The 19,134-nt window shown below is 35.0% G+C and overlaps 1 protein-coding gene across 3 annotated transcripts in view; it reads left to right on the forward strand.

The window, feature by feature from the left end:
* Positions 1-19,134, forward strand: part of DYNC1I2 (dynein cytoplasmic 1 intermediate chain 2) — a 54,588-nt gene that overhangs the window by 34,141 nt on the left and 1,313 nt on the right. For all 3 annotated transcript variants that reach the window (XM_079135024.1, XM_079135023.1, XM_079135025.1), the window contains 7 exons: positions 489-614; positions 1,458-1,604; positions 1,957-2,070; positions 3,282-3,415; positions 4,262-4,406; positions 16,293-16,433; positions 18,293-18,418. In XM_079135024.1, the coding sequence (XP_078991150.1) occupies positions 489-614; positions 1,458-1,604; positions 1,957-2,070; positions 3,282-3,415; positions 4,262-4,406; positions 16,293-16,433; positions 18,293-18,418 (933 nt within the window). The remainder of the gene's footprint in view (positions 1-488; positions 615-1,457; positions 1,605-1,956; positions 2,071-3,281; positions 3,416-4,261; positions 4,407-16,292; positions 16,434-18,292; positions 18,419-19,134) is intronic.

Genomic DNA, 19,134 nt, shown 5'->3' on the forward strand with positions numbered 1-19,134 from the left:
TCAGAACCCTATGCCAAAACCTAGTTTTACTAATTTCAGTTACTCACAAAATACTTTGTATGAAATGCAAAAACATACTTCAATTGAATGTTTTAATGTTAAAATATTTTAAATAATTAACTGTACTAATTTAAAATTGTACTAATGGCAGGCACCGTAGCATGTGCCTGTAATTCCAACTAATCTGGAGACTGAGGCAGGAGGACTCACAAGTTTAATGCCAACCTGGGCAACTTAACAAGATCCCATCTCCAAAACAAACAATAAATGAAATTGTACTAATATCCAAATGAATATAACTCTAGAGACATCTTTCTTGGTGAAATATTAGCTATTTGTACTTTCAGAATAATCTGATAAAGATAAGTAAGTAGAAGACATCTTTCTTGATGAAGTGTTAAATATTTGTATTTTCAGAAAAATCTGATAGTCAAGAAATAGTTCTTATCATGCATTCCCTTTCTTTTCCACTTGATTCTTATGAGCAGTATCCGGAGTTACTTGTGGCTTCCTATAATAACAATGAAGATGCTCCTCATGAACCTGATGGTGTTGCCCTTGTGTGGAATATGAAATACAAAAAAACTACTCCAGAGTATGTGTTCCACTGCCAGGTAAGATGGTCTTTCAGCAGTTTTTCTCAAGTTTAAAGATTCATTAATGAATTTAGACAGGTGCCTTTTTTCTGTTCTTGTCAACATAATGATTTCATTGGATTGGCATTTACTAAACCACTTTATGTTTGCAAACAGATGTTAACAGAAAACTGACTTCTCAGTTCAACATAATCTGGATTTTGTAGCTTTTCTGACATGTCTTATAATGTTTAATCACACTGAAACCCCTTTGCAGTTATGATTTTCTGTTCTTGTGATTGATCACATATAAGGAATCTTTTATAAAATTTATTTCTACAGGGAGTTTCTCAGGAACTTATTTACTGAATACACAGTTAGATGGTTTGCCCACTGAATTACTTATACATGGCCTGTGGAGTTGGAACTAGATAGTTTTAAGTAGAAACATGTGGTTCAAGTAGGAAACAGATGCAGATTTTTTAAGTGGATTTAACAGACAGAATTTGCAAGTCTTTTCTGGTTGTGAAGTTAAAATCTTTTAATAATGTCATAATCCTAAATAAACACTTAACCTGAATTAAAACTATATATACTATGTAAGATTATAGTCATGTGTCAGTTGCAAGGCCATTTATCTTTCTAATACTGTTATCAAATGAAATAACTTTTTACTTTTTTTGATAAATTGCTTTGAAAATACAGTTATGTAGGCAATCATTACATCTGACTGTAAGCAAAAAATATTCTAAATATTTAATGAATTTGTCTCAATAGCTACTAATACCTTACAATGCAGAGGGAAATATTTTGAATAATAAATTGATTTTATAACTCATTAGACTTTTAACACTTAAATATAAAAATCCCACTTACTTTTAGTCAGCGGTGATGTCTGCTACATTTGCAAAATTTCATCCAAATCTTGTCGTTGGTGGTACATATTCAGGCCAAATTGTGCTTTGGGATAACCGTAGCAATAAAAGAACTCCAGTGCAAAGAACTCCACTATCAGCTGCTGCACACACAGTAAGTATAATAAGGTTATTTCCCTTAGATTTCTATGCTCCTTCACTATTAACTACTTAGTAGTGTCTATCAGAGTGGTTTCAAAATGTTTCCTTTGATATATGTATTCCTTATCGGTTAGCAATCAAGAACAAAGGCCTTTTTTCTTTATTTTGGGAGATCTGTTTATCAGGAACTTATGTCTCCTCTGAGACAACCTTTTGTTAATCAATAGAATAGCAGCAAACTGCACATTAAAAATAACCTCAAGTTACAACACTGTTTTGATATAAAACAGAATACCTCTGATTAAGCTAAAATTTTTGCTTTTTTTAGTAAAATAATCCCTGAAAACTTTCTTTAATGTCTCTAGCATCCTGTCTATTGTGTAAATGTTGTTGGAACACAAAATGCTCACAATCTGATCAGCATCTCCACCGATGGAAAAATATGTTCATGGAGTCTGGACATGCTTTCTCATCCACAGGTAGGTTAAACTTGCAAAACTGAAATTTTGAGGTATGTTGTTATTTCTTAACTGTGTATATACCCAACATACATTTTTCATAAACTTTCATAATATAATAACAGATTATAAATCTAAACATGTGTTAAAAGTACTGTGCTATGTGTATCTTTTATTTTCAAACATGATTGCTTTAGTTGTGGTTTACATAAGTAATATATTTTTTTTTGATGGTACAACAAAACTTCATTTATTCATTCATTCATTCAACAAAAAATACTGATTGCTAACATATTGCTGCAGATAGGAAGATCTGTCCAGTTTACAGGGAGTTTACTGAATGACAAAAATATTATTTCATGATCATAACTGAGTAATAGATTCTGTGATGCATATATACACACAATGTTCTTAAAAAACAGAAGTGGACACTTAATACTGAGAATAAGAGAAAAAAGTAAAACATAAGCTAAAATCCAAAGAGTTAGGTAGAAAGGACACACCAGTTAGAGTAACAAATTAAAATGGTAAATTTGGGTAACTTGCTAATTTAATGTTATTGGATGAAAAGCTGCCTAAATCTGAATTGTGATAAATGAAACAAAAGAGGTAAATGAAAACTAGTAATATGAGTAATTTCATCTTCTAGTTTTTGCTCAAAATATCTTGCCTGAAAAATATACACTTCAATAAGTTAGTTCATCTCATTATAGCTTTGATTCTAAATTAATAATATGAGCTAAAAAGGGAAGTGTCAGACAGTACAGAGCTTCTGATTCTTAAGAGTCTCTCAGGAAGGTACACACAGGGGCTACTGGATGAATTGTGATCAAAGAAATTACACAAATATGAAATTTAGGCAAAGTATTTCAATAGCAAGCACAGAGGCTAGATCAGAGAAGTAGAAGGCTCAGAAGACATCTCAATTATTCAGATGAGAAGTATTGACCGTCTCAATTAAGGCTGTAGTTATGGGAATAGAGCAGAAGATTCATATATCAACATAGTAGCCCCTCTTTTTTCATTCATTGTTGTTATTATTATTATTAATACATAATCATACAAACTTAATGTACATTACTGAAGTATTTCCAAATAACTTACTACATAAGTAGTATATTAAAAAAATGCCTTAAAATTGTTTAAAACTAGAAGTTTTTCTTTGAAAATGTAAAATTGAAAGTTTATAAAATAATTTTTCTTCCCCCCCCCTTTTTTTTCTCCCTATGTAGGATAGCATGGAGTTGGTTCACAAACAGTCAAAGGCAGTAGCTGTGACATCTATGTCTTTCCCTGTTGGAGATGTCAACAACTTTGTTGTTGGGAGTGAAGAAGGTTCTGTTTATACAGCATGCCGCCACGGCAGGTAAACATAAACTGGAATTTGCACTTATTTAAAATCCCCCCTTGAATAATTCCATTGAAACAAGTTGTCCCTTATTTAAGTAGAAATTAGTCCTAGAACTACCCATTATTTGTGACAGATTGAATTCAGGCATATAAACTTAAAAGTTAACTTTTTTAGAAGTATTTTCAATTCATGATGTATTCTGGATTTTGTGGATTGTGTTTTTTGTGTGCATTTGTTAACTTAAAGAAGTTAGTGGTAGGGAAGAAATTCTGTGATTACAAATACAATATGCACATGCCACATACTGGCCTTCAAATTTTTAAATAAGATTTTCAGCTGTTTTCCCATTTTTTATTGATTTGGACTTTGTGCTTTAGTTCAGTCCTCCTGATAATCATACAGTAATGTCACGTACACACTTTAAATTGACTAGTACTTTTCCTGCTGTTCAATCTGTTTTGAAATTGTCTAGCTGTACCTTTATCAATTTCTTCCTTAAAAAAGATTGTCTGGATTTCATCTCAAATACAGATCACCCTTACTTCAAACCTTGTGATTTAAAAGTAGTCCAGATCGGCTCTCTTACATGTAGTATTCCTTTGTCTCAATCCTGCCACCTCAGATATTATACTTTTGAATTCTCTTGTCAACAGTATGGGGTTTATGGTTCCAAAATGTACTTACTGCTTTAGTAGTATTATCAAATCTGGACAAAATAACACTCAACATAAGTTATTCTGATGCGTTATGAGCAGAGAGTTAAGTTTGTAGAAATTAAGTCTGATATATAAACCCATCACAAAATGTGTTTGTGAGTGGACTGCTTAAGACTTCCCTAACATTTTTACTTTTATGAAATAGCAAAGCTGGAATCAGTGAGATGTTTGAGGGACATCAAGGACCAATCACTGGCATCCATTGCCATGCAGCTGTTGGAGCAGTAGACTTCTCACATCTTTTTGTCACTTCATCATTTGACTGGACAGTAAAACTTTGGACAACTAAGGTATCTAAAATATAGATATATCTGCTCATTTGGTCAGATTTCTGACACAAGGTGGTGCTCTAATACTACATAGGAAAGATGGAAAGGTTTTAAATAACTTAGAATTGTTTACAAATAAATCATAGTTGATAAGAAGTTACATAGAGCATGAGTGATGATGTCGTTTTCTTAAAAGTATGCTGGCAAATATACTGCAAAGTTAGGCTTTTCAAGCACAGAACTGTTTACCATGAACTGAAATGGGGAAAAAACCTTTGGGTATCTCTCATGGTACCTCATATAGTTGTCATTCAACCCAGCACAAAAGCCATACATTTGCTCTTTGGAGGACTTAGAAGCTTATTCAGAGCTACAGTGGTTCACAGAGCTGATAGGAAGTAGAGAAAAGACAGAAATGGATTCATAGGCCCAACGCTATACGTAATAAACCTTAATCTTTCTTAAGAAAGCATTGTGAAAAGGTATGGATCCTTTGTTGTTGTTGTCATTCTATAATGATTTGCCTTGGTCTTAGTAAACATCATTTATTTGAAACATGTGTTTATGTAATAAAATGCTTTCTGATCCATAAGCAATTCCAATAAGTATGACTTTGCCCTGCCTGGTTAAAAGTCTTAAGACAAATTTATATGGGAACATTGCCTGCTATGATAGGCATTTTGTAGTTTCATTTAATCCCATTTTATAATTAAAGCACCTTAACTTTGATGCAGTATTGCATTATTGGTGACAAAACTGCATACTCCACATAACAGATTCTGCTTAAACTTAAATTTTTTTATGCTTTATTTTTTCTGTCCATCTACCTTATCCTAAATGTTGACTTTTTGAGTAGTTCATCATGAGATAGTTTAGAATCCTTCTTTTGTTCTTCAGTTTCTTTGAGGAAACCTAGTGGCCTTAAAAGAATGTCCTTCACTATTACAGTGAACTCCTGTTTATTTATTGAGTGCTGCCTTAGAAATCTGGGATGAACTCACTGTTCACTCTGTCTTGGTGCATGCTTTCAATCTAATATGAAATGAGTTAGAAAACTCTGCTTCTCTACCTCTCAAAACTTGCCTTTTAAAATTGAAAATTTCCAGGTTTGACATTAACAGAAATAAAAATAGTACTTACCTTTTTTTTGTTGTTGCTGGGAGGTGGTACTGGGGATTGAACCCTGGTAGCCACGTCCCCCAGCCCTTTATTGTATTATATTTAGAGACAGGGTCTTGCTGAGTTGCTTAGGACCTCCCTAAGTTGCGGAGGCTTGCTTTGAACTGGCAATCCTCCTGCCTCATCCTCCTGAGCCATTGGGATTATAGGCATGCACCCCCTCACCTGATTCCTTTTTTATATTTTATTTAGAGACAGGGTCTTCCTGAGTTGCTTAGGGCCTTGCTAAGATGCTGAGGCTGGCTTTGAACTCATGATCTTCCTGCCACTTGTATTATAGGCATGCACCACCAAGCCTGGCTAGCACTTATCTTAACTAAATAAGGAAGCATCTAGAAAAGTGCCTAACATGGTATATAGCATGTAGTAGGCACCAGTGTTCAGTTCCTTTTTCCTCTTTATGAAGATTAGAGCGTAAGTGCATTCAATAAACCATTTGTTTCTTTCTTGGAAGGTTCTTGAATGTATACAGTTGGGAAGAAGTAGAAGAAGAAGATTATTACAACCATTAGCAAATAAATGCATAATCTAGCTAGTAAAACCAAAGCAAGAAACAGAATTAGAAAGATGAAGCTAATTATTTCTCTGTAAGCTTTAAGCTTCAACGACCATGTAAGTGGCTAGATTTCTGGATGTGCTTTTACCTTAGTAGTCCTGTGTGTAGTCACAGGAGACATTATGTCTTTGTTAGGTTTTAGCCAGCATCCTCTTTTGGTAGTTGAAAAGAAACTTTTATCAATTTGTAGATTAGTGGTTGATTTTTTAAATCTTGAGGCTTCAGTTTGCTAGTCTCCTTTTGGCTTTAAATTTGAGGTTTCCACCTTTATATACATTAACAACAGGATTTGAAAATGAAGAGTTCATCTTGCCTAATCAAGAACAGAACTTATCTGTGATAGCAGACTGGTTGATATTTGGTTTTGTGGTACTACTACATAGCTAGTTGATGGGTGGCTGGTATTTTACTATATTTCAACATAGACATGGATTTTGAATAAGGGTCATAGACTCTCTTTCCTTGCTAATTAAACTATACATTGTTCCTTCCTTTATTTGTTCAATTGTGATATACGCCACTCCCCTGCCCCAACATCCTTCTAACGTTAGTGGCCAAAGGATGGGTCAGCATAGAATAGGGTGTTTTTTTTGAGTGTCCAACTACCATCTGAAATGTTATCAGAAAAATTAGTTGTTATTCTAACTTTTCTGCACTTAAATTCAAGTAGCAACAATATGCTAAGTAGATGTTTTTATGGCCATACTGTGGCTCCCAGAGTTGTGATTTTTGATTTTGAATTTATACTCCCTACTTTAATTATTGCTGGTATTTGTTTCTGCCCTACTGAAAAACTGGAAGGAGCCCCTGTACTGTAATAATGAATAATAGACAATGTTAATAGGTCATGAATGGTAATGTGTAATAAGCCATGTTTTAAAATCGCCTTTAAAAAACATTTTTCCAGCTGGACCAAAAGTGGTGCCACTCAGGAGACTGAGGCAGAGAATTACAAGTTCAAGACCAGCCTGGGCAACTTAGCAAAATAAATAATAAAAAGACTGGGGATATAGCTAAGTGGTGGGTTCAATCCCTAATTCTACTGGGGATTTAAAAAAAAATCCACTTTAAGCTTTTTAAACCAGTTCTTCACATTTATAAATTTAACCTACTTTAAACATTTTTGCTCCTCTGCCTTTCCTTTTAAAAAGTACTTTCTTATTCTTGGAATTGAGTTCCCATAAGGTAGAGGAATTAATCATTAGATATTACTGTGTCCTTTAAGGGCCAGCTCTGCCCCAATAGCAAAACAGGATTCCTTCTCATTTTATAAGTCCTCTAAAAATCTGTGGAAATCCCACTTTGACACTCCCTCAAATTTAGTTTAATCTACTTCTGCACCAGTTTCTAATGTTTGCCTGTCAGTGAATTTATAATTCAGTCAAATAGTGGTTCATCAAATTATTTGTATTACTTTATCAAATCCATCTATTTTTAGAATAGAAGACAGACAAAAATAGATTCTTCAACATATTGGTGATGTTTAAGCCAATCAAGGATTGCTTCTAATACATTTGGTAAACACTGTTACCACTTCAAAATACCAAATTTGGAAGTTCACAGCAGAAGCACTTTGACAGTTCTAAAAAATTGTAGGGAGAACAAATGAGCAGTGAAAGCTTCTTCAGAGTAACCCAAGGATTGTGGAAGAGCTTGATTAGGGATACCTGGTAAATTAGTTGAAGTTCTGTCACCTTCAACCATAGTTATTACAGGTTACTTTTAAAATACACGAATTGTTTACTTGAACGGCAGGATGTTTTAATGTATGCACAATATGTTCTTGCTTTAGAATAAACATTTATCAGAACCATATTTCCATGAGGTGACAAAGTTAAGATTGTTAGGGTGGTCATTTCATAAAGTAGATTCAGACTTTTATAATCCATACATACCTTGAAAATTTTCACAATCCCTGATGTCTGAAAGGTCCTCTTTATTTCAACAGCTTATCTATTTAACTTTCAGATAGCATTAGCATTACAACAGGGTTAAAAACAACTATGCACATAATAGAGTAGTTAAAATGAAAAAACGCTGTCAAGTTGAGGTATTTCTTGGGGAAGGCTGACCCAGACCTGCCTGCAGCCTTTGCCTCAGTAACTTGCCACTGGCCAGTGTTGAGCCTTTCCTTTGCATATTCAGCCTACTAGAGTTGATTAGACAAAGGAGTGCTGAATGGAGCTAACAGGCTCCTAAGACACTGATACATTGGAGAATATCAATTTATTAATTTATAGTGAGAAACCTAACTGCCAGAAGGACCAGATACTCCTGCTGGCTTGACCAGCTCATTGTTTCCCTGTAGACAACCCACATGGGAAGCCAAATTATAATCAGAAGATTGCTTGGTGAGCCAGGAATTAGAACAAAAGAAGTTTTATAATTTGAATATTCAGTGGCATCAAGCTAAGATAGCTTGATTCACTCATCTTTAAATAGAGATAGCCTTACCATGGGGTAGTAATTCTGAGACTCTGCTCCTGGACAATGCTAAAATAGGTACTGTCCTCATTTTCCTTGTAAGACTCTGCTTTGTATTTCTAGGCTTTTAACAGACATCTTCCTCAAAAAGTTTGTCTTCAGTTGGGTTATATAAGAAGTTATTTCTGAACTTAGAATAATTTCTCTTAAAGGGAATCTTTCTCTCTTCTGATCCAAGTTAAGGACATATTTATTTACCACTTCTAGGGATCACCTCACTGTTATCTTCAAATATTTACTATAGAGGCTCTCTTTGTTATTAATCTAGAATTCTCCAGTTATCCCAGCTCTGGAAAATTATCTTCATTAGTTTTCTGTTGCTGCTATAACAAATTATCATGTGGGTGACTTGAAACAACAGAAATGATTTCTGTACAGTTTAAGAGACTAGAATTCCAAAACAAAGGTGTTGACAGGCTGATTACTTTTGGTTGTTCTGAGAGAATCTGTTCCATGCTTCTTTCCTTGATATTCCTTGACTTGCAACTGCATTACTCTGGTCTCTGCCTCTGTCATCAAATATTATTCTACCTATTTGTCTTGCTGTACCTCTGTGTGTGTCTAAACTGTTCTCTTAAGGACACCAGTCATGCTAGATGTAGGCTCCACCCTTATGCAGCATGACTTCATCTTAACTTGATTACATCTAAGACCCTATTTCCAAATAAGGTAACATTTGCAGGTACCAGGTAGGAATGAATTTTAGGGGGACACTCTTTAAACTCTCATATAACTTGAGCTTATAAAAGAATATGATTTGTCCATTGACCAGACAATAGTTATTCTCACCACTGAACCAGGATGAGCTATTTTTGCCTATTTAAATGCTGTCTGTCATTCAAAGAAGCTCTTTGTTTTGATTCATTCTTTTGGCAAATATGTTTTGCAAATCGTTTATGTGTGAGAATTTTAGAGCTTCAGAGACCTATAGACATTATCTAGTTCAGTGGTTCTCAGTCTTAATCACACATTAGAATCACCTGAGCAATCTTTAGACCTTTCAGTGCTCATCTTGCATCCCAGACCAGTTAAACCAGGAGAAGACCTAGGTAACAGCAGACCTAGGTGTTTACAATTAAAATCAAGCTTCAGAACCACAGATACAAAGCCTTTGTTTTATAAGTAAGGAATGGGGACTTAGAATGGGGTAGTGATTTTTCCTAAAGCCTTGAAGCTAGTTACTGGCAGACCTGAGATGAGAGGGCAGGTTCCTTTTCAACCTTTCCCTGCTGCTTCTGTATAATTTATGCAGAAGTCCTTTAAGTGTAAGAAAAAAAATAGTACATTTTAAATGATTCTTTTGGGATTTTAATTTGCGATGTCCTTACCCAAGTATAATGCCTCTTTCTTTTGTCTCTGCATAATTGTCTACTCAATATGTAAAATATTTGATCTAACCATTTCCTGAGATATTTAGCAATCTTCTTTTATCACAAATAAGTTTTACCTAATTTTTGTATAGTTTTTTATATTTTATAAAAATTAGTATGTACACACTTGTCTCTGGCTTCTCTTGCTAAAGATTGTTTTTGAGAGTAATATTGTTAGTATAATTGTAGATTGTTCATTCTCTTTGCTCTATTCCATTATATAAATATAATTTATTTATTCTGCTGATGGTATTTATGTTAATTTCAGTTTGGGGCTGTTATAAACAGTTATGCCATGAGCATACTCGTTATCTTTCAGTGGACATAAACAGTCATTTTTATTGGGCATACACCTAAAAGTGGAATTACTTGGTCACAGTATAGGCATACTTTAAGTTTTAAATAGCTGCCATGAAGTGCCAAAGTGGTTTTACCAGTCATAATCCACCAGTAGCAAGATTCTTGACTACACTTGGAATTTTCTTTCATTTTAACCATTCCAGTGGGCATAGTTGCATTGAGTGGTGGTTTGTGTTACTGTCACACTAATGAAGTAAAGCACCCTTCCCTGAGTTTATTGGTCATTTTGTGAAGTGCTTGTTGAATCTTTGTCTCTTTTTCTTTCTTTTGCGAGGGATCAAACCTAGGGCCTCATGCATTCTAGGTAAGTGTGCTACCACCGAGCTAGCTACACCAAATTCCCCATACAGATTTTTATAGAGCCAAGCATATAAGCATGATCGTAAATAATTTGTTTTAAAGTTTTTGATGAAAGACCATAGAATTGCTTGAAAATAGGATGTTCCTGAAGATGAATACCATCACCTCAGGAGTCAGAAACTTTAGCACAGTAGTTTTTAATTATTGGTGTACATCAAATCACTAGTGGAACAACACCAAAAATACCAATGAAATGCATCTGGAGTGGGACTCTACATATTTAAGGAGCTCTGCAGATGACTGTGATATACATCCTAAGTTAAAAACCATTACTTCAGAGTGGGATTTCATTTGGCATGATTGTCAGGGAGAAAGCAGGTAAACAGTGTTTTTTTTTCCCCCAGTACCGAAGATCAAATCCACATCCCCAGCCCTAGTGCTTACTAATCAGGTGTTCTGCTACTGAGCTATATATCCCTAGCCCCATAACAGTGATCTTAAAAAGAAAAAGAACCTCTTAATCTCTGTGTTTGGTTTAGTTTTAAATTTTGTTTAAAAAGTTTTTATTAGCTGGACACAGTGGCACATGATGGTAATCCCAGCGGCTTGGGAGACTGAGGCAGGAAGATTGCAAGTTCAAAGACAACTTCAGCAAAAGCGAGGTGCTAAGCAACTCAGGAATACCCTGTCTCTAAATCAAAAATACAAAGTAGGGTGGGGATGTGGCTCAGTGTTTGAGTATCCCTGAGTTCAATCCCCAGTAACCCCCCCTCCAAAAAGAAAAAAAGATTTTTAATTAAAAATAAATAATTTGGGCTTCTGAGATGATCATGATGTTGACACTAACATATCTGAAAAAAATTTTAACTCAGTTTAAAGCTTTTTATCATGGAAAATCCCAAATAGATGCAAGAACGTGAGGAATAATATAATAAAGCCACTGTACCCATCACCTAATTTCTACAATTATCAACATGTGATGAGTCTTATCTATACCCACACCTACTCCCTCTATCCCTCCACGCTTATGAATTATTTTTTTAAAAACCTGCAAAATAGGGGCTGAGATTGTGGCTCAATGGTAGAGCGCTTGCCTAGCATGTGTGAGGCACTGGATTCAATTCTCAGCACCATATACAAATAAATAAATAAAGATTCATCAACAACTAATAAAAAAGTTTTAAAAACCTACAATATAATTTTCTCTATAAATATTCAGTATTTATTGCAAAAAGACAGTTTTCTTTTTTAAAAATTACCATGTTGTTATTGCTATATCCCTTAAAATGAACAGTGGTAATTTTATAACTTTAACAAATGGCCAATGTTTGAATTTTTGTTTTTGTTTTCAGTACTAGGTATTGAACTTAGAGGTGCTTTACCCCTGAGTTACATCCCCAGCCCTTTTTATTTTTAATTTTGAGACAGAGTCTTGTCTGCTAAGTTGCTGAGGCAGTCTTTGAATTTGCAATCCTCTGGCCTCAACATCCTGACTCACGGGGATTATAAGTGTGTACAACTGCACCCAGTTCACCCAAAGCCCTTTCTTTATTCATTATTTTGCTAAGTTGCCAGGATGTCTTCAAGCTTTTGATTCCCCATCTGCCTCCTCACTACCTGGGTTCACAGGAGTCTGCCACCATGTCCAGCTCATTTAAGCCCCTCTCTTAAAATAGGCTCTCCTTCTTCCTGATGTTTTATTCTTGAAGAAGAAACAAGTTGGTTATCCATTTGGGTTTCTCATAGTCTTAAGATTTTGCATTCTTGTGATATCATTTATATCATTATAATTGTAGATTGTTTATATGTCCATAAAGGGAAGCTTACATTTGTGATTTACTTTACCTACCAGTCCTCATGTCGATGTCTGTTCAGTCATGGATCTCAGAAGATGCTCAAGGACACAGTATTATCATATTCATGAGTATATTGTTATGAAGAGTAGTTTGATTATATGGGATTCATGACATTTTCTCTGAGTATGTTTAACTATGTTAGTCTATTGTCTCCTGGCAAAGAGCATTGTCAAAAAGTCTGACAAGCTGATTTTGTTTTCCTTACTTGTAACTTGGTCTTTTTAAAAATCCTGGGTTATGAAATGATTGAAATGATTTTTTTTCCCTTTGGTCAAATTTCCTAAATACACCGAGTACCCTTTCACTGTTTAGTTTCACTGAGCCCAGTGGCACACACCTCTAACCCCAGCTACTTAGAAGGCTGAGGTGGGAGCAACACAAGTTTGAGGCCAACTTGGGCAACTCAGGGAGACCATGTCCTGAAATAAAAAGGGCTGGAGTTATACCTCAGTGGTAGAGCACCCCTGGGTTCAGTCTTCAGTGTGCACACACATACACAGTCAATCCATATGTAGTCAGAGGAGAGGTTTTTTGTGGGAGAACACAAGGGTGGAGGTTGCGGGATCATTTGTATGTGTGTGGCAGGGGTTGGTTGTTTTTGCTGTGCTAGGGATCAAACCCAGGGTCATGAGATGAGCATGTGCTCTACCACTGAGCTACATCTCAAGTCCCCTTTTATTTTCTTATGAGAGACAGGGTCTTGCTATGTTGTCTAGGCTTGCCTCAACCTCCTGAGATCAAATCATCAGCCCTATCTTAGACTCCTGAGTAACTTGGACTACAGGTGCATGCCCCCAGGCCTGGCCAGAAGAATTATTTTTGGTATTTCTTCTGTATTATTGTTTTTGTTTTCTTTTTCAGGATCTGTGAGTATAGATATGTCTTTGTTAATCTTCTTTGTCTACCACTTTTTAAAAAAATTCACTTTATCTCTTTTTTAAAATTGATAATTTTATTGAGATAATTTGTATACTATAAAATTAACCCTTTTATACAATTTATATATATATAAAATGTACAATTCATGCTGGGCACAGTGGCACATGCCTGTAATCCCAGCTGCTCAGGAGGCTGAGGCAGAAGGATCAGGAGTTCAAAGCCAGCCTCAGCAACTTAACAAGGCCCTAAGCAACTCAGTGAGACCCTGTCTCTAAATAAAAAAAATTAAAAAATACAAAAGTATAATTCATTAGTTCTTCATGAATACTTCTGTGAGTATACTATCATCAATTTCTCTCTCTTTTTATTCTTTATTCTTTTTTCCAGTATTGGGGTTTGAACCCAGGGGCGCTTAACCACAGAACCTCATACTCAGTCCTTTTTATTTTTTGAGACAGGGCCTTACTAAGTTGCTGAGGCTGCTATCAAACTTGGCATTTCTCCTGCCTCCGCCTCCCAAGTCATTGGGATTGGATTTTTTTTTTTTTAATATTTTCAGAAAGTTCAGAAAGAAACACTGTACCCATTATCAGATATTCATTTTCCTTTTCACAACTCCTAGAAAGCACTAATCTACTTTCTGTCTCTGGATTTGCCTATTTATATGAACAGTTTATGGGTATCTCATGAGTCATACAATATGTGTACTGGTTTCTTTCACTTTACATAATGTTCTCAAGGGTCATCCATGTTGTCACATTCATTTTTATGGTCGAATAATAGCCCACTGATAGACTGTTTTGTTTATCTGTTAATCAGTTAATGAGCATTTGGAGTTTCTACTTTTTGGCTATTATGAATAAGGTTACTATGAACACTCACGTTCAAGTTTTCTGTGTCAATAGGTTTTCATTTCTTTTGCGTATATACTTAGGGGTAGAATTGTTAGGTCATGTGGTAACGCTAATTTTTAAAATTTTGTGGCAATCCCCAGCACCGCAAAAAAATAATAATAATAATAATTTGTGGAACTGCCAAACTGTTTTCAAACTGGCGGCTGTACCATTTTACCTTCCTACCAGCAAGGTATGAGGGTTCTGATTTCTTGGTGATCATGGTATCTTTCTTGCCAGATAAGAAATAGAGTTCTAATTTCTCAGATCTTCACTCATACTTATTATTTTCTGTCTTTTTCATTCTGGTCATCCTAGTGGTATAAAGTGATATCTCACTGTGATGTTTGCATTCATCTCATGACTGATAATGTTGAGCATATTTTCCTAAATTGGTTACTGTTAGAATTCTGAATATGTCATTTATAAGATAACATGATTAGAGATAGAGATATAGCTCAGTTGGTAGAGTGCTTGCCTTGCAAGCACAGCCCTGGGTTCAATCCCCTGCACCGCAAAAAAAAAAAAAGATAACTTGATTTGCAAACTTTTTTTCTACTATGTAAATTGTCCTTTTACTTTTTTGATAATATCATTTGAAACACAAAAGTTTTTTTTTTGTTTGTTGGTTGATTTCTTTTTGTTGTTGTTGTTTGGTACTGGGTATTGAACTCAGAGGTGCTTTATCACTGAGCCAAATCTCCAGTCCTTTTTATTTTTTATTTTGAGACAGGGTCTCACCAAGTTGTTTAGAACCTTGCTAAATTGCTCAGGCTGATCTTGACCTTGTGATCCTCCTGTCTCAGTCTCCCAAGTTATTGGGATTACAGGTGTGCACCACCATACTAATTTTGATATAGAAGTTTATCTAATTTTTCTTTTTCAGTTGAGCTTTTGGTTTCTTATCCAAGAAACCATTGCTGAGTCCAAGGTCATGCAGATTTACTTCTGTACTTTCTTCTAAGGGTCTTATAGTTTTAGTACTTCCACTTAGATCTGTGATGCATTTGAAGATCCTTTCTGTTACTCCTTACCTATTAGTAAATTTTTCTATAATCTTAAGATCTTAAAAGAGAATGGCAAGGATAGCTTTCCTAGCTTCATGGTCTAGGTTAAATCTTTCTCTTCTGTGGTTTTTGTAAAGTGGAGATACGTATTCATCTTGTACTTTCTGAGATTTGTGCCTCTTCTGTTCCTCTGCACCACTTTTATCTGAACCTTCTCTTTTTCTTTGTCCCTTTTGTCCTGTATTTCACAACTTGGATTCTACCTCCAGCCATTTCTCTTCAGTGAGACTTTATTGAGGAAGGGAGCATTGATTTGTTAATTTTGAGAGATTATAGGACCCAGATCACACAGTCAGACCTTACTTACTGCTTTGCAGTCTACTGGCATTTATTTATAGGTGATGGTGCTGAACTTCCTCCTAGTTCTGCTGCTGTTCTTAGACTGGCCCACTGTGCTGTCCAGTGAGCACCTGTTGACTGTGAGGCTCTTCTGTGCTCTAGCTTTCAGGAGCTCTCATATGTGAACCCACTTCTTCCCACATAGATGCAGATACTGTGTGGGTCGTGTGGTTGTCAGAGGTTTGTTTACCCCCACTTTTGCTTGGAGGCTTGTCACCTGATTTTACCGTAGACATTGTGAATTTTTGCTTTGCCATCCTCATTGTTTTTTTCTGGTTTTATGGGGAAATTTAGAGGAGATTCAAAAATTACACTGCCATTGCTATCATTTTCCCAGAATTCTTTCCCTAACAAATGATTTGAAGCACATTCCATTCCTTTTTAAAACCAATGTGGCATCTACAAATTAAAAGAAAAAAACATAATCCAGTAGCTGTTTCTTAGTTTATAATGCCAAGTAATTCTGTAATGAAACAAATTATAAAACCTTTTTCTAGGCTATGTTAAATATCATAAAATGGGATGCCTATTGAATATAAGCCATATTTTTCCAGTGATCAGAAGTTTAATGATTTGTGAGTTGTCATATTTTTACTGTACTAAGAATCAACTTTTTGCTTTCAGAATAACAAGCCTTTATATTCATTTGAAGATAATTCAGACTATGTTTATGATGTTATGTGGTCACCCACCCACCCAGCCTTGTTTGCCTGTGTGGATGGCATGGGGAGATTGGATTTGTGGAATCTCAATAATGATACAGAGGTGAGTAGGAAAATAACAAAAATTGCGCTGAAAAATAGAAAATTGGAGATTTATCAATAATTTGTAAAATTCCTTTTATTCTAAAGAAATGTAGGACTCTGATTGTGGTTTCATCACAAAGAAACCAAATAAGCTTTGTACACTAAATACAAACAACATGCTGTGCAGAACTGAAGGGAGAAATAACGTTGCCATGAGCACTGGGGCATTTCCTTTAACTTATGAGCAGTATCTTGTCTCTAATGTCCTGGCAAAGTCTCGTTCAAAAGGCAGCTGGGATATTTTTTGTTCATAGCCTGGAATACAGTTTCAGACTACTGAAGTAATGTTAACCTTAAACCCTAGCTTTAATAGAATTATCATTCATAAATATTAGTCTTAGCCTGACTTGTTTGAATGAAGGAAACATGTATTTTGATGACTTTTTCCATGAAGGATTGAAATCAGTTCCTGTATTATAAAATGAATTTAGAAACCATCAGATTTCCTAATTGCTATACTAAAATAACATTAACAGTGAAATTTAATTGCAGCTATCACTTATTTTTAGCCATGTGTTTTTACCAACAGAGAGAGGCTTAAAATGTTCTTATATTTCTATGTTACTGTTAGTTGGTAGAAGTAATATTAGCAGTTCCATGAGTAATGGTTGTTGAGGAGAAACTAACTGTGTGCCTTTTCTCACATATCTCTGTATTTCTGTGGCATCTCTCCAAATCCCTTGAAGTCAAAATAGTTGGTTGTTAGGGCAAAGAAGTTATATATTGGAAATGTAAGAATTTTAACACTATGATCTACAGACTGAGTAGTTTGGGGATGTATATTCAACTACTACTGGGAAACAGGGTTAAGTAAACCCTGCTAAATGATTGGAATTTATTATGCCTTTTACCTAGAATGATACCAATTTTATTTTCTTAGTTTGGATTTTGGTTCTAGAGATTTGCGATTATAATTAAATGTGGGTGTTCCTATAATAGTTAAAGAATACACCAGAATAGATTTCTAATATTGGGAATGTAGCTCAGTAGCAGAGTGCTTGCCTAGCATGTGTGAGGCCCTGGGATTGATCCTTAGGACCAAAAAAAAAAAAAAAAAAAAAGGAACAAAGAAAGGAAACAAGAACAAAAGAAAGATTAACAATATTGAGTTAATCATCTGGGGAAGACTGGTATCAATCAAAGAATTATTTTGGTCAGATTTCAAAACTTTAAAATTTTATTGGGCTTTTTAGTCTGAATTTATTTGCTCCATGTGTGGCAAATAACTCCTTTTTCTCAGCATAGAAGAGACACAGTCAGTCCCAAGGACCTGGTACTGCTATATTAGTGCCATCATCCTGCCTTTATTCTGCAAGTTTGTGCATATAAAGGGGTTTCAGAAAGACTCATGGTATACCTTCAGTGTGAACTATTTTTAGGAACTGTGGATCAAATATAAGTTTCAGCCATCACAGATCCAAGCTACAAAAGTAATTCCTATCTCTAAAATTGAACCATGATCTGTTTATGAGGGCTTTTGAAATGTTTTCCTCTTAAATGTGTTTTCAAACAGCTTGACTACTTAAAGTTAAAACAACAAAGAATCCTTTATTGAAGAAGAGATATTTCAAAATGGTATATCCAGTTATGTAAGAATTTCTTATATAAGAATTTATTTTCCCAAACCATTTTCAAGGATTGACTATAATGTCATTCATAATATATTGCTGAATAGGAAGAAAGTTGGGAAAATTCTTTATCCATTTCCATGGTTGGTTTTTTTTCAACAGCCAAATTGGAAGAAGAATTACTATTTTACATATTTATAGAAATCTTGATGAAATTTTTAACACTGCACTATATTTTAAATGACTTTAGGTACCAACTGCCAGCATTTCTGTGGAGGGTAATCCTGCTCTTAATCGTGTAAGATGGACCCACTCTGGAAGAGAGATTGCCGTGGGTGATTCTGAAGGACAGATTGTTATATATGATGTGGGAGAGGTATGGGACTTACTGCGTATACTTTTGACACATCTGTTTAGTGGCTTTATAGTGAAGGTATCTTTGAGGATCATGAATTGTATAAACCATATGTTTATATAATTTGCACCACAGAAATAACTCTTGAGATTTTCTTTCTAAGATGGATGTCCTGTGTCCTTGGGCACATTTTGTGACTAGTACAATATATTGGAAGTACCTTGTTTCTTGAAGAATATGTTACTGGAAATTAAAAATTCTTCAGGCAGAAGAAGAAATGTGGAATTATAGATGGACACTGGGATTTTAAAGAACTAAGTTTTTATTATTATTATTCATAGCTTTGTTTGGACCAGATAGTAGAAACCAAAAGTAGTATCTTTGGAGAATTATCTGATGACTGTGAAATGTGAATCTTGATCCTTGATGCAAAGCCATTGTAACTGAATTCAACAGGATAAGTTACAGCTCCCTCATCTTTAGTAGTCTGATTGGCAATATGTAATACCCAGGATTAATTCCCTCCATTGTAGCCCTGGCTAGTAACTTTGTCATTTTTCTTCTGCTATTTCATGATTCCCCATCCTGCCTGAATATCCCATCGCCTCTAGCAATTGGATCTGGAGGGAGGGAGATTGAATCATTTAGAACAGCCAGTTAATCTGCACAGATGGAAATGTTGTGTATCTGCATTGTCTAATATGGTAGCTACTAGCCACATGTAGTTATTGAATAAT

Source organism: Sciurus vulgaris (assembly GCF_902686455.1).
Source record: "Sciurus vulgaris genome assembly, chromosome: 3".
Taxonomy (NCBI): Eukaryota; Metazoa; Chordata; class Mammalia; order Rodentia; family Sciuridae; genus Sciurus; species Sciurus vulgaris.